Source organism: Kryptolebias marmoratus, linkage group LG3 (genome assembly GCF_001649575.2).
Source record: "Kryptolebias marmoratus isolate JLee-2015 linkage group LG3, ASM164957v2, whole genome shotgun sequence".
Lineage (NCBI taxonomy): Eukaryota > Metazoa > Chordata > Actinopteri > Cyprinodontiformes > Rivulidae > Kryptolebias > Kryptolebias marmoratus.
Window position 1 is genome coordinate 7,154,207 of NC_051432.1, and position 14,543 is coordinate 7,168,749.

At 37.8% G+C, this 14,543-nt stretch overlaps 1 protein-coding gene across 18 annotated transcripts in view; it reads right to left on the minus strand.

The window, feature by feature from the left end:
* LOC108241532 (receptor-type tyrosine-protein phosphatase delta) overlaps positions 1–14,543 on the minus strand; it is a 241,498-nt gene that overhangs the window by 85,820 nt on the left and 141,135 nt on the right. For all 18 annotated transcript variants that reach the window (XM_037974801.1, XM_037974796.1, XM_037974799.1 and 15 more), the window contains one exon: positions 10,922–11,071. In XM_037974801.1, coding sequence (XP_037830729.1) covers positions 10,922–11,006 — 85 coding nt within the window. In that variant the 5' untranslated portion in view covers positions 11,007–11,071. The remainder of the gene's footprint in view (positions 1–10,921; positions 11,072–14,543) is intronic.

Genomic DNA, 14,543 nt, shown 5'->3' on the forward strand with positions numbered 1-14,543 from the left:
CAGAGAGGTAGAGAACGTGACCGGGTTTTAAACACGGAGGGTAACGAGGTAAGTGGGCGCAGGTGAGTGATGACAATTGCAGGCAGGTGGAGATGGGCGTGGCAGGAGAATGGGAGATAGACTGGGGAGAAGTGAATGATGGCTGAGGCACAGGGAACAAAGACACAAAGAAGAAGATAACTGAATAAAATAAACAATAAACTCAAACTGAAACATGAAGACAAACAGAATACAAAAACCCAGATCCTAACAATGATATATTGTTGGTAAATTGACTATGATTGTACCAGTTAAAGGTTTTTATGGCCCTATAGGAACTGTGTCACATACCAATGTGAAAAGTACTATTAATTGTTTAATTAGTAAAAGATGGATAGAAATATATTTATTTTTGGTTAAGCCTATTATTTGTTTAGCTTTCTGTAAGTGTTTTAGATGTGTCCCATTTCTGTCATTTTGAGCAAAGACACTTTACCACTGATTCACAGCTGATAAAAAACAATTAAAGAGGCATTTTGTATGTGTAGCATAATTACAAATGAGGTTAAGAGTTAAAAATATACATATATCTAGACCTAAAGTTAAATTTAGTTTGATAACTTAAAGCAAGTTGAACTTTTGTATTCTATCTCTTATTATTCCTACAAAAAGTGTTTCTTTTGTCTTATTTCCAGTCTTAAATGCATATTTACTGTATTAAATCCTTTTAGGTTTCTCAAAGGAAACGTAAAGGAAAAACTCATTTAGCAGCATAAACCTATTACATTTGCTTTTCAGCATGAAATAATATAAGACTTCTTGTGTTTTCAAAAGATATGCTTTCTAGTTTATATCATTTGTAAATGTTGGCCTATACCAAGTGAGAAATGGACAAAGCAACATGAAAGAACTCAATTATATGTGAACTGCTATTTTGAAGCTTCCAATTGAAAATTTTACCAACTTGATCCTTTGAAATCATTGATAGCCAGCAGTACATGTGATGGAAAACAGTAACTCTGCTCTGAAGAATACCTAACATTTTCATCTGTTTAATCGTAAATGAGACCTTATGTTCCATTAATAAAGGAATGGCAACAATGGTTGAGAATAAAGTTAGTCATAGTCCAATATACACTTCTATAAAATTTAACTTAGTTTCAAACTACAAGAATTGCTTTTTGATGATTTTTAGAAAGAAAATGTTCCATGTCAGCTGTGTTTTTTTATTTCAATTCAGAAATCAAGGTCCACCTTTTTAAAAACGATCTGTGGGTTTATGTATGATTTTCTGTTCACATCAGTTGAGTGCAAGCAGACGACGTGTTGCCAAACTAATGAAAATGTTCTCTAAGACTTGCTTGTATTTTGTTCATTACCATTCCTTAGCTGCGCACTGAGGCCTCCCAAGCCCTGCTGAAGCATCAGAATTGGTAACATCCTGCATTATTATTTTTCCCAGAAAAGGGAGCAGTTCTGAAAACAATGGCTCAAAACAACTTTTTAGTGTTTTAGACTTCAGTTGCATATTTAAAAGGAAAATGAATAAAAATGTCAATGAAATATTAAGAGTAACTTTAATAACGTTTGTAGCTTCAAGTGAGAATGTGTGCCATATTCCTGAAGACATAAAAAGCTTTAGACTTTAATTTATGCTTTTAAATCAAAACAAACTTTAACTGAGCTGATGGGTTGCTCCAGTTAGTTGTACTGATATGAAATATTATGCACAACCACATGATAAACAGTGTATTATTTATATTATTACATATCTCTGGATGTAAGTGAAGCACATTTTTAATTGTCCATGCACACATAATTGCCTGGTAATATAATATATTATATATATATATATATATATATATATATTATATATAATATATATATTGTCTCTACTGAGACAATCTAAGATTCAACTTGAACATTGGCTGGCCAAAGACTGGAGGCCTCTTGTTTGTTCCAACACACGACAGAAGTCATTGTGTGCCTCCATCATGGCCTAAATTGCTGACATGTTGACATTTTGTACCAAGGTTACTGCTTTGTCTTTGCTCTCTCTGTGACTTTTGCAACATTAATCAATCATAGGGAGAAAACAGTCTACCAAAGAAAACAGCCCTGACTCTTTCATGATTCTCATGTCAGAAATCTTTAACTTTCCCATCCCTATTTTTTAATCTCATCCCAGTGAATCCTCACACTACGTCATCCATGAGCAACAAGACATGAACCTTACATAACTCTGCACGCTTATTTCAACCTAATCTCATCTACACTAAGCACTACACATGCTTTCCTGCATGTCGACATAAAACAAACATGTTTAAACAAAGTTATACATGCGTGGTCCAATGAACATAAACTCTTGAGAGACTTAGACCCTTGGCATGGCATGGTTTGCAAATTTAGCAAAAGCAAACATGCTATCAGATATGTGGTTCGTTTTGTGCCAAAAAAGGATCTGGTTTTGGTGTGTTTTTTGACCATGTTGTACTCTTTGCATCCTTCTGAACATAATACACTGAAGTCATGCTAGTGTCAAGCTAATAACATGGACACACAACAGTTGTACTTCCAACTTCCACAACTTTTCATAATAAATTTGGTCCAAAATAAAAAATAATCCCAAATGTTACAGCCTAATGGGCTGTAACAAAATTATTGTTTTTTTGTGATGTCATGGTTTCCCTTTTGAGATGAACTCCTTATGGACCATGGCTCCCATCAAACTAATGTCCCTTTGGAATTTGTTTAATGTTTTTTGAACATCTAAAACCTTGTCACAAATACGACCATTACATGGACACCACACCAGAGTATGTTTCCCACATTTAATTTCAGTTGTGATCAGTCAGAGTATAAGCATCACTTTTGATATTTTAGTGTTGTTTGTTTTTCAACAACTTTTTTCTGGGGTAACATTTCCATATAGAGAAGGTTCTGTTTACATCCTGGCTGATTCTGTGACAACACACTGTGGAAACGCATGAAGGAAAAAGCAAGAGAATAAAGCCAACTGATGAACATTTAATTTGAACATTTTCAGGTATGCTGAATGGAACTGACCTTTAAATCATTACTGAGACAATTTGGAAGTTTAAAAGTGAATATGAAAGAAGCATTTAAACATGGACGTACTGATATATTTGCTCTCTTAGCAGTATGCTTGATGGTATTTATTACAACACAATCACACATCAAATCAAGATAAAATGACAAAACAACAGAGTAAAATGACACAAACTAAACATAAGAACTAAACATAAGAAAAAAAAAGGGGAAATAACAAGAAGTCTATTCATAGATACAGACTAAAGTTGATTTGAACATCAGATATTTTGTCTCATTAGCAATTTAGGTGATTGTCAATAGCAGCTTTGCTACAGTCGAAGTACTGTCTACAGTAAGGATGGGAAGATTAACCGATTTGTTCACAAATGCTCGTGTTCACAATTTGATTGCATTGGTGGAATAGTAAATCGATGCAGTTTTGGGATTAAATTTAGATACATAATCTATAATGTCTTTGTGCCAATAAAATCCAATCTCTTTAGTGATTAAACAAAGAGCCTGTATAAAAAGTTTGTTTCTAAAGGCATTCACTATAAAAATAGAAAAATAAACATAAAACATAGTGTATGAACAGCAAATCACCTCTCTAAATTTCTTTTATTAAATACCTCTTCTTCAGGCTGTAGCTCCTTCTGTTCAGTGATACTGTTTTCTCATTAGTGACGCTTACTGTTCAAGAGCAGAACTGCAGCCGCATCATTAAAAACAGCAACAAACAATCAGAAAATGTGCTTCATCATGTGGATCAGCTAATATTCTATTAAGGAAAGGTTACCTTATTTATTATTTATAATGTAGCAAATATATTTTGATACCTACTGTTGAGTTCATGAAAGAGCGTTTAACACATCTGCAGCTAGCATTTTTAGTAATTTTGCACTTGACCTTATTTTTGTGTATTGTTTGTAAACTGTCAGTCAGGTTTTATGAAAGTTTATTGCAATTTTAAAATAAGATCTGTTTGTAAACAGCTACTTTTTTATTAGGTATTAATTAATTTGTCTTTAATTTTTTGAGAACATTCTTTTGCTTTGTTGCATTGTATTGCATTTAATCTTAAAGTGTTGAATCAAACATATTGAATTGTACTGTATCATGTTTAGGCTGAATTGATTCAAATTATGACAGTATTGCTGGTAATGTATCTTTAATGAACTGAATCTTTGGCAATGTATTAAAAGTATTTCATTGGCCACAGACCAGAGATCCACAACCGTAGTTGACAGTCACACAGACACATGTCAAGTCAGACTTTTAGTGAATATGAACAGTAAATGTATGACCATGTACAAAGGTTTTCTGGCACAAAATGACTCCTATAATCATATCATCACTGTACAAGAACAGCCACATTTGAGATTCCAGTCAGCCCAAAGGCCAGGGAAAGCTGGCACTATGTCTGAATGCTGACAGGTTCATCAGTCACCACGCAAGCAAGGTCCATGTTTCAAGTCACGCCTCATATGTCATGGATGAAAAGGTCACATTTTTAGTAAACAGAACCTGGGAATATGCTGCCTTTAAAGCACAGAAATGATGTGATGCAAGCTGAGGGTAAGGAGTATCAGATTACCAACAGCCTCCTCAGGCGCAACCCTAAACCACTCTCGCCTAGTTTAAAAAAGTACAGTCTGCTCACTAAAGCACAGGGTTGCAACTCAGCAATATGTCCCCCACTGTAAGCTTTTTTGTTGTTGTTGTTGTTGTTGTGTTGCATTGCAAATACAAAGGGGGTTTTATTTCACTTGGAATTATTGTTACAGGCAAGCTGCGCAGGGAAAGGCCTGCTGTTTTTTAGGGCAAACAAGGGTCAGCGGAAAGAACCATGCCATTGCATTGTTCCCCATCACCCTGAATGACACGCCAAGAGATGCAGTTTCTTGCACCGTGCATCTCGCTGCATACACGGAGCAGTGGCCTAGTTTGCAACAGGATCAGGGCATTACTCTTAATCCACCAGATACATGTCATGAGCATGCACGCGCAGATAACCGCTCTGAGAAAACAAATAAAAAAGGTGGGATGTGGAAAGTAACAGGAAAAAAAGGCGAATTTGGAAAAAAAAAGAAAGCTCAGCTGAGTGCATTGCTTGCATTGTTACGCTGCTGCTTTTGTCAGAATGAACATATGGCGAAGTTACGCAAGGTTTCCAACTAGAAGCTGCTTCATCTGATTGCACCTTAATATCCTCAGTCCAGCGGTGCGTAATATGCGAGGATCAAGCATGTGCACAAAAAAATAACTAAACTAAATTGCAGCTTTTCTTTACTTGTTTTGAATTCATTCAGCATTATAGTTTGAATGAACATAAGGACAACTGAAAGCAATTTTCTGAGTGCGTTCACGTTTTCAAAACACACAGACGTGATGAGCAGCAAGGATGTCAGAGTCCCGACAGCCTCGGTTTCAGCTCTCAACATTCAAATCTCTGATTCCCCACTGTTGATATTAGAAGAGGCACTGAACGTCGCACACGCAGAGATAAAAGGAGAAAAGAACAGCCTGTGGAAGCCCTGTGTCCCTTCCATCTCTGCAGATTATATGGATATACTGAGAAAAGGCAGAGAAAAAAGCGATGGAGAAAGTCACAACGAATAAAATGAGGGAGGACGGGGGGGAAGAAAAATATAGACAGAGAAGACAGGCTGTGAATCCTTTGCACCCTTTTCTCGCATCTGTGACGCTCTCCTAAATCTCAGAGAGGAAGCCCGGGAGCATCATCGTTTTGATGGATGACTGGGCCGTAAGTGGCTGACCCTGGAACTCATACATAGGACAAGAGGGCGGAGGGTTGATAGCAAAACAAGATAGGTGTGTGTGCGTTTGTGTGTGCGCGCTTTCACTTGGCTCCATGAGAGTGTGAGCTTTTAAAACATTCCAGCATGAAAATTGCTGCCTCAAGCCTACACTTGTGTGCCAGTTTGTGTGCTTTACAGGGTGGTGATGATATGTGATCTGCATCGCACGCTCGCAAGCTAGGAGCTCCACGGCGTCTTCCTCTGGGCAAAGGCATCATCCTGTGGATGCTGCATTTTTAGCAGCTTTAGTCACAAAGGAAACTTTTGATCTAAATTCTACGGGATACCATAGCATCATTACAGATGTCTGAGACAGGATCATTTCCGAGAGTTAAATAGCTCAGCAGGGCTCCACTGGCTGCAGTCCCTCTGGCTTTCGCTGTTCATTCATCATCTCATCTTTTGATTTTCTCAAACTTTGTTTTTTTTTTTATTCAATAAAACCACAGCAGGAAACTAATGATGATCTCGTTTTTGATTTCAGTCGTCGTTCTCTTTAGGTGTCGCCACAGCACATCCACGATCCTCCCCTGTGGTCTTTTTTCCTTTCCTCCCCATGTACTTTGTTTTGCTTTCACTCACTTTCCTTCCTCTTCTGTCCAGAGCAGAACTCCACCTCTCCAGACTCTCTTCCATCTCTACTCCCTTCTCTCACTACAGATCACAATGTCGTCTGCAAACATGACCAGGTTGGAAAATGAGTGACTTTTTCTGAAATCTCTATATGTAATTTAATTAAGCTTTTTTTTTTAAACCAAAACATGGGTACTTAGAATAAAAAACAAAAAAAGAACAATGTATTTTTTTCTGTCTCTTCTTTTTTTTAATTTTAAATTATGATATTTTTGTGCCTGATTTAGTTTTGCTGTCTCCTTTGTTACTTCTAAAGTTGTCTTCGTTTTTTACTTCTAGTGAGAAGTCTTGTAGTCTTGCAAGTTTTGTAATTTGTTTATACCCTCACAGGAAAACCACATTTTCACGTGTGACCACAAGAGCATGTTGAAAATCCTACAAAAATCAAACATGTGGAAAATGTGTTCCATAAACTGCATTAATTTCACACGTTTTCATGTTTCCTTGTCTGATTTCCACATTTGAAGTCCATGTGTTTTTTTCCTGTAAGACTATTGTTCTTTATTTTTGTCTTCTTTGCTACCAAAGGATTATGGTTTTACAAAATATGTTTAGATTCGACCACGACTTTTTTAGTGTCAGCAGCAGGATTGACTTTTATCAGAACAGACTGTGGTACGTCTGCTGGAATAAAGTTGAAGCAGCATTTCAACAAATCCATCAGCTTGAAAAATTTACAACAATTCTAGAGCAAAGTTTTGACAAAGCTACTGAAATCATCGGTACTGACTGGTACCATATGTGTCTAAATGATGAAAAGGGTCTCTTTACTGTCTAAGCTCTGAGATTAGTAAAATAATATACAATCAATCAATAAGATACTTTATTTTGCACCTTAAGAGATTTTGTTAAGATAAATTTTGGACCAAGGCAATTTTTTATGCTCGTTCTTACTTCTGCAGCACTTTCTTACTCATCACTGCATATATTCTAAAGGATACATGCAGTGACTATGACTGACATTTTGATCCAACTGTGCTTTAATGGCAGAGCAGTGATGCAGAAAACTGTAGTTATTTTGAACATTTACAAAGTTAGCAGTTTGTTTTCTTGCCTGCGTTCCTTCCTGTTGTTTTGCTGAAACATCCATGCTGTTTTCAGCTCGTCTTGTATTTTCCATTTTACTTATTTCTGTAAACCAGTGCAGTGACATTGTGTGACTTTGCGGGGACTTGAATATGTTAAACACACGTTGAACTACATGATGTTCCTGCACTCTGAAGGTTGTCAGTACGAAGGCATCATTAGTTGCAGTCACAGTAACAACCAGGATAAGACTCTGAACCGACACGCTAACGTGCATGTGAACCTTCTTGAGAAGAGCTCTGGACGAGCACCGGTCACTGGGATCAGAAGCACATGGTATTAACAAAATCACACAAGCAGGAGGAAAACTATCTGATTTGCCATATGTGGCCAGTCTGTCTGTGCCAAGTAATACTGCGATGGACAAAAACAGCTGGCCTCATATCAAAACTGCCAGAACACACACTCTCACGAATACTGAGAGACACAGACAACCCCCCACATACGGTTATATGGAGAGTGGAGTGCTTCTTAAGACAAAACCAGGTCATTTCAACCACGTGTGTGTGTGCCTATATAGGAGCAAACATGATGTGTTTGAAAAACGTATGGTAAGAAAATGTTTCGTTCAGAAGTCTTTACACATAATCTGTGCAGCAAAATACTTTCAAGTCGTGAGGTGGACAATAATTTCACTACTGAGGCCTCAAAATTGTATATGTATGTATGCATTAATCTCTCCTAAATGAATTTGTTAGAAGACACTCACAGGAGAACACCAAGACAACTAATTTGAAATTCATATAAAAAGCTTTAAAATAACAGCATTAAATGTCAAACTTATTTTATGAATGTAGAATTTTAATTAAAACATGATTAAATGTGCAAATTTGTCATAACAGTTTGGATGAATGCCTTTTATGTTTGGTCAAACCTTAAATTGATGTTTTTATACAGACTTAAATCCTTGCTTAAGATTTTTTTTTTTTAATTCAGTTTTGATTCAAGCAGAACATAAGATTTTAGTTTCCGATCTACATTTTCTGTGCTTTTATATGTATGTTATATTGTCCTTTTGTTCTTGTTTTTTATTTGATTTTACATTTTATTTTGTTGTATCGTTATCTGGTTTGACTGTGAAACATGTTGTTTGAAATGCGCCACATAAATAACATTGACATTGTTTATAAAAAAGTCATGTAATTCACTTAGTCGTTTGTTTTTTTGTAGTTTGTTTATGTGTTTTGTCATTTATTCTTGAACTTTTATACTGTCAGGGTGTCAGGCACTGCAGATGGAAATTAGCCTGCAGAGGCTAAATGATGTGGTACATTTACAGGAAACACTCATGTTGAACAACATCTCTTTCTGTTTCTCATAAAAATAAATAAATAAAATGATATAATAAAGAAAATAACAGAAAGTAAAAGTAAAAGTAAAATCAAGTGCAGTAAAAGGTGAAAATCAAATCAAGTCTGTGTTCGATGTGATGATTCTTATTCTAGGTTAGAGTTCAGGTTAGCCGATGGCTGATTTATGAACCCAATCAGTTTGTTTGTTTTTTAGCTCATACTAATATGTGTAATATTCACTCACATTACACTACAAGATTCTTAAAAATGAAAAACAAAAACAAACTCATGATTGCCTTTAAGTTTGTGATTTTAGCCCTGAGGCCTGATGCAGAATGTGCTATTTACAGTTGATTGAAGGCTAATTTTGAATGTAGTTCCAAGAGGAGACTGTACAATCCCATTTGGGAAAACAACATTTGGTTAAATGATTTTTTTTTGAGTCAGAGCACCGCAGCAGTGCAATCCTATATCTCAGTTTGTCAGGCAGTCCTCAGCCATTCAGGCATTCAAATGCAGTGTGGAAAGAAACGGATTTCTGAGAATCAACATTGTCAGCTTTAAGGAGCCTTTTTTAAATAAATGAATTGTTTTTCATTTTATGGTTTTGTGTTCTGTGAGAGATGTGTATTTGTTCATATTCCAGTTAGAAACGAGCTAAGCTAAAGCACTTTTTAAATCTGTTGGTCAATATTCAGTTTCTCTTTGAATATTTGCCCACTCCATGCCGACACCAGTAACAACCCCTTACCCCTTGGTCAATCAATCACTCACTCTCCTCACACTAAGTTACGGGTATTTAAACATTTCGCAACATGTTTATTTCATCCTTTTTTCATAGCTTACAAGAGTCAGCACAGCAAATGATTGTTTTATGTTTTCGTTTTAAAAAATGATTGTGTCCACACGGTTTAGACGGAAATTTGCAGTAAATTACAGTCTACTTACCACAAGTTCTACCACTGAAACATCCTCTGATGGAACAGGCTTTGGGTTCGTATGTCTCTGCTAATTCTGCTAGCCGGGTGCGTTAGTTTTCCTTTATTTTCAGTGGACCAACAGATCAATGTGGGGAAGTATGTATTCTGTCGGTAAAGATGCAGCTCACCTGTAGCCATAGTTTCCACTTTGAAATCCTTTCAAAATAAAACCATGATGGTAGAAACAAATGTGTGAGATGTGCATATGTGTGTGTTGGTGTTTGTTGTGTCAACTCCTGTTCGAAAAAGTACCGCGGTGGTTAGAATACATCCCGGTCCTGTAGGCAGTGTGTTCCTATCAGGTGCCGGTAAAACAGCAGCAGCAACAACAACAACAACAACAACAACAACAACAACAACAACAACAACAACAACAACAAAAATGAACAGCCGCTTATTAAAACGCAGTTACGTTAATTCTTCAAATATGTGCTTTTTTAACAACTCACTAAATAACTCAACAATCACAGCTTATTGCTAATTTCAGTGTAATAATTTATATCTTTGCTGTGTTTATTATTGTCGTTTTTAATCACTGGCTGCTACTTTTCAGGCAAAGGGACCTCCAGTGAGAATTCGCCTTTGGCTAACTCAGGTACATTTATGTTTGACTTGTTTAAATGTTGGTTAATGCAACCCTTTTTTAATGAATAAATTGTAAGCATAAAATTATGCATGTTTTCACTTTGAAGTTAACATTTTCTGTCTGACTAATTAAGTCTTTAGTTAGCATAATACTGTGGTCAACTGGCAGGTAGGTTGACAAAACTGCAGAAATAGCCCCAGTTCTGTGGATTTTAGCTGCTGTCTCTTTAAATAATCCCAGACAAACTAAATAATGGGCAGGTCATGACCCGGTTGGGTTCCTAACATCTACTAAATTACTTCTAATTCTTCTTCTTGCCTAAGGTAATAGTTTATGACTCTGCTTGAACATATGGGCTCATTATGCCAGCCTAATTTGGACGTTATCAGATGGATACATATTGCACTCTGCACAACTTTTGCACATTGTTGTGTTGAGCTTGTGTGTGTTTTTCAGTGTGGAAAAAAAAAAAAGCAGGCATGTGATAGCACTCACAGTCGGCATCAGCGAGGAAGAGGAAGCTGAGGAGAAGCAGGCCTGGACTGGCAGGGAGCATCGTGGGATAAGTCGACACATGCATGCTGTATCCACCGTGAGCTCAATGCCTCACTGAACAACAGGATGATAGAAACAAGCCTTCACAATCTGAGGAGATAGGAGGGGAAAAAAAGAAGAAAATGCAAGCATGATGAAAAGTCCAAATTAAGGGTTTCAGTTATTATATAGTGTATGTGGTCTATCAGAGCATATACCACACACACACACACTTACACACGCAGACAGACACAGGCTTAAAGTGTGTGAGTCCCCTCCAGACCTCACACTCTACTTCTGCAGCTGCCTCTCCTCTCCTCGCTTCATTAGGACCATACACTCGTTGCCGGAGGTGCGTTTGTGCGCGCGTTAGCGGAGAGAGTTCACAAAGCAGCTGATGAATTTCAACTTATGGCAAACATTTAGCAGTAAACATCAGTCTCTTCTGAAGTTCACTTTTTATCTCCCGAGTGAGCGATGGCCTCAGTTTTTTTTTTCTCCTGCCTCAATTTTCACTCGTTACACAAGCTAGGAGAAGAGCAAGCTGTACTTCAATAAGGGATTTCTTGCAAATGTGCGTCAAAGCAGCATGATTTCAGATTGATGAAAAGAAGTGGATGGTGGCTTTAAGATGGAGGGGTGGAAGGACAGACCAAGAGACTGATGGATGAGATTAAAGTGGGAGGAGACTGACTGGTGTTATCTGTTGGCTGTGTTGCACAAAGTGTTGGATCAACATCCAGCACAGTATCTATCCTTTCATCTTTAGCTCGCTTCCTTCCTTGACCTCCACCTCTTTACCATATTCCTTTCACTCCTGCATTTACTTCCCAATCATTCCCTCCTCAAATACTCACATCTCTTTTCTTTTTCTTAAAGTCAACTCTGTCTTCCTTTTCAGGCCATTAAAAAACAAAAAAAACATAAAACAAACCTTCTCCTGAGCATCTTTTAGTCTCATTTTCATTTGGCAGCCTTTCTTCCTCTCCCTTTGTTTGCCTACGTATCTCTCTGCCTTCAGCGGTGCCTCGTGCGAGTGTTTGGCATTAGAGGAGAGACAAATGTGTCCGAAATGTTTCAGCCCAAATCACAGGTGGTAAAGAGAAATAGCAGATCACTGCTGCTGTCCAGAATCTGACCATGCTGAATGAGAGCCACTGGTAGCAAGCGGAGTCGGAGGAAAAGGAGACGTATTTGCTCCACGTGGCCGCATGTGGGACGCAGGTTGATGCTTTGGCATTAGCATTCCTATGTGTGTTAACACTGACAGCATTCCGGCTATAATAAATAGTCCAATAGTAATAGATACTATAATTTAGTAAAGGTACTCTCTTACAAATAATACTGACACCAGCAGTATCATATCCTGTTCTTTCAGTGTGCCACAGAGGGACTAAGAAATATACTTCAATGCCTTTTTCACCCTTTCTGTTATCATACAGCTTATATTAGGAGACACTGCAAGCAAGGAAAACCGAGGTCTATTATTAAAAACAATAAAAAATATTTTCTTCAAGATCAGTATCTAGTTTGAAATTTTAGTACCAGGATGACCCTAATATTCGCAGCCATGCATGTGTATGAGTCTGAAACGTCCTGTGAGAGTAGGTGCGGTATATGCATGTGTTTGCCTGAATTCCAAAACTGAACGCATTCATCATCATCATCTGCAGCAGCAGCAGCAGCAGCAGTCTTAATCCGCTCCTCTCCTGAACAAGCCATCTGATTAAAAAAGACGAAGGGGTAGGGGTGGAAGGACACTGGAGCTCGGAGCTCATAACATCCCTGCAATGAAGGCAGCAAACAACTAAACCCACACTGGATTTTCCACATGGTTTAGTCCAAAACAATTGCTTTGGGATAACTTGGATCCCCCCCTGCACAAATTAAGTCCTGTGCACTGATTTATGCTACGGAAGACAAGAGAACTCAGCACTGCTGCACGAAACAGTATAATATTTAGAAACTTGGTGCATGCACCAGCAACAAACTGGAAATTAGAATAATTTTACAAAATTATGAATGGCATTATTGGAAAAATTCCTTCTCAATTTTGGGATTGCTAATCTTGTTACCGGCTGAATTGTAAGCACATCATTCAGAACGTCTGAATTAATGGAAGAAACAACCTCAACATTTAAAGGATTCCTAAAAGNAAAAAAAAAAAAAAAAAAAAAAAAAAAAAAAAAAAAANAAGAATGAAACTGACGTTGTGCACAATTTGAGGCCATATTGCAAGATATTGCATGATCTGTTGGTGCCCGGACTATGTGTTGGGAATGTCTCTCAGCTACTACTACACCAAATTTTAGCTCAATAAAAGAAAATCTAACTGAGTTGTACCCATTTGTGTGTTTGCGAAAACTGATTAGCTGTTGTGGCCATCTTGAATCCGGTTAACTCCAAACGTTAATCAGTTGTTGTTGTACAATATTAAGTTGTGGAGGGTGTTGAGCATGTTCAAGACTTTTGTAGTGAAGTTGTGGTGGTTCATTATCATGGTGGCGGCATGTAGGGATTCTGGGTGAAGCATAGTGGCAGCGCTGGCAGTGTAGCCACGATGTAGGTGTTTGTAGGCATTGGCGGGGCTTGGTGATTGAGAATTTAGAGGACTGGCCATACCGGCCTCATGCCTAGGCTTCAGCCACGATCATGACAAAGTTATGGAAACAACTTAATGCAGACGTGATACCTGTGGCAGTAGCATTGTGCTAGTGTGGTAGGGCTGAGCACAGGGTGTAGTGCACTTGTGGGAGACTGGTAGTATCATCATAGGAACATGATTGTGATGTATAGATCATGGTCAGGGCACAGGACTGCAACTCAGGGATTTTGAAATAATCAGAGAAAAAAACATATTTATCAAGAACTAAGAGTGTAGCAGCATCACCCCAGCCTTCGCACTGAAGGAGGTTTTTCTAAATTTGCCACAATCCAGCCACATTGTAATAGGTTCTCTAGGTTCTGGACACTGTAATGGCATCTTCATCCTATATGAAGAGAGTCAGCTTGAATCCATAGCTTTGGGAAAACGGCACAAAATACCTGAAAACAGGTCAATAAAGCCTCGAGACAGAAACAAGAAATCTTCAGATGTTGTTACACTCAAAGGTTCAGCAGCAACATTAATGTGTCCTGGGAATGTCTTGTGTTTGTAGTTTTTATTATCGTTTGCTGCCGAAGGGGGAAGGTGGACGATTACGGTTTTGATCATGACTCTGACTGTGCGTGTGTTTATGTTTGTGTGTCTGTCTGTTACTAAAATATCTCATGGACCACTTGACAAATTTGAATGAAACCTTCAGGAAATAACCACTAAACGACCATCTCCAACTGATTTACCTTTGGAGCTAACCCAATTCATGATGGCCACCGCAGCCAACTGACCCTAGAAACCTTAAAATTGGCCCAGTTTTACAGATATTGTTCTAAAATGTGGTGTGGTTGTAGCTGAGAGTCATTCACATTACATCCTTCAAGCGGTACTCATTGTGTGAGCTTTTTGCTTAAAACTTTAGTTTTTACTGTTGGAGTCAACCCTATTTGTCTGTTAGCAACATATATTATGAACAACTGGAGGGAT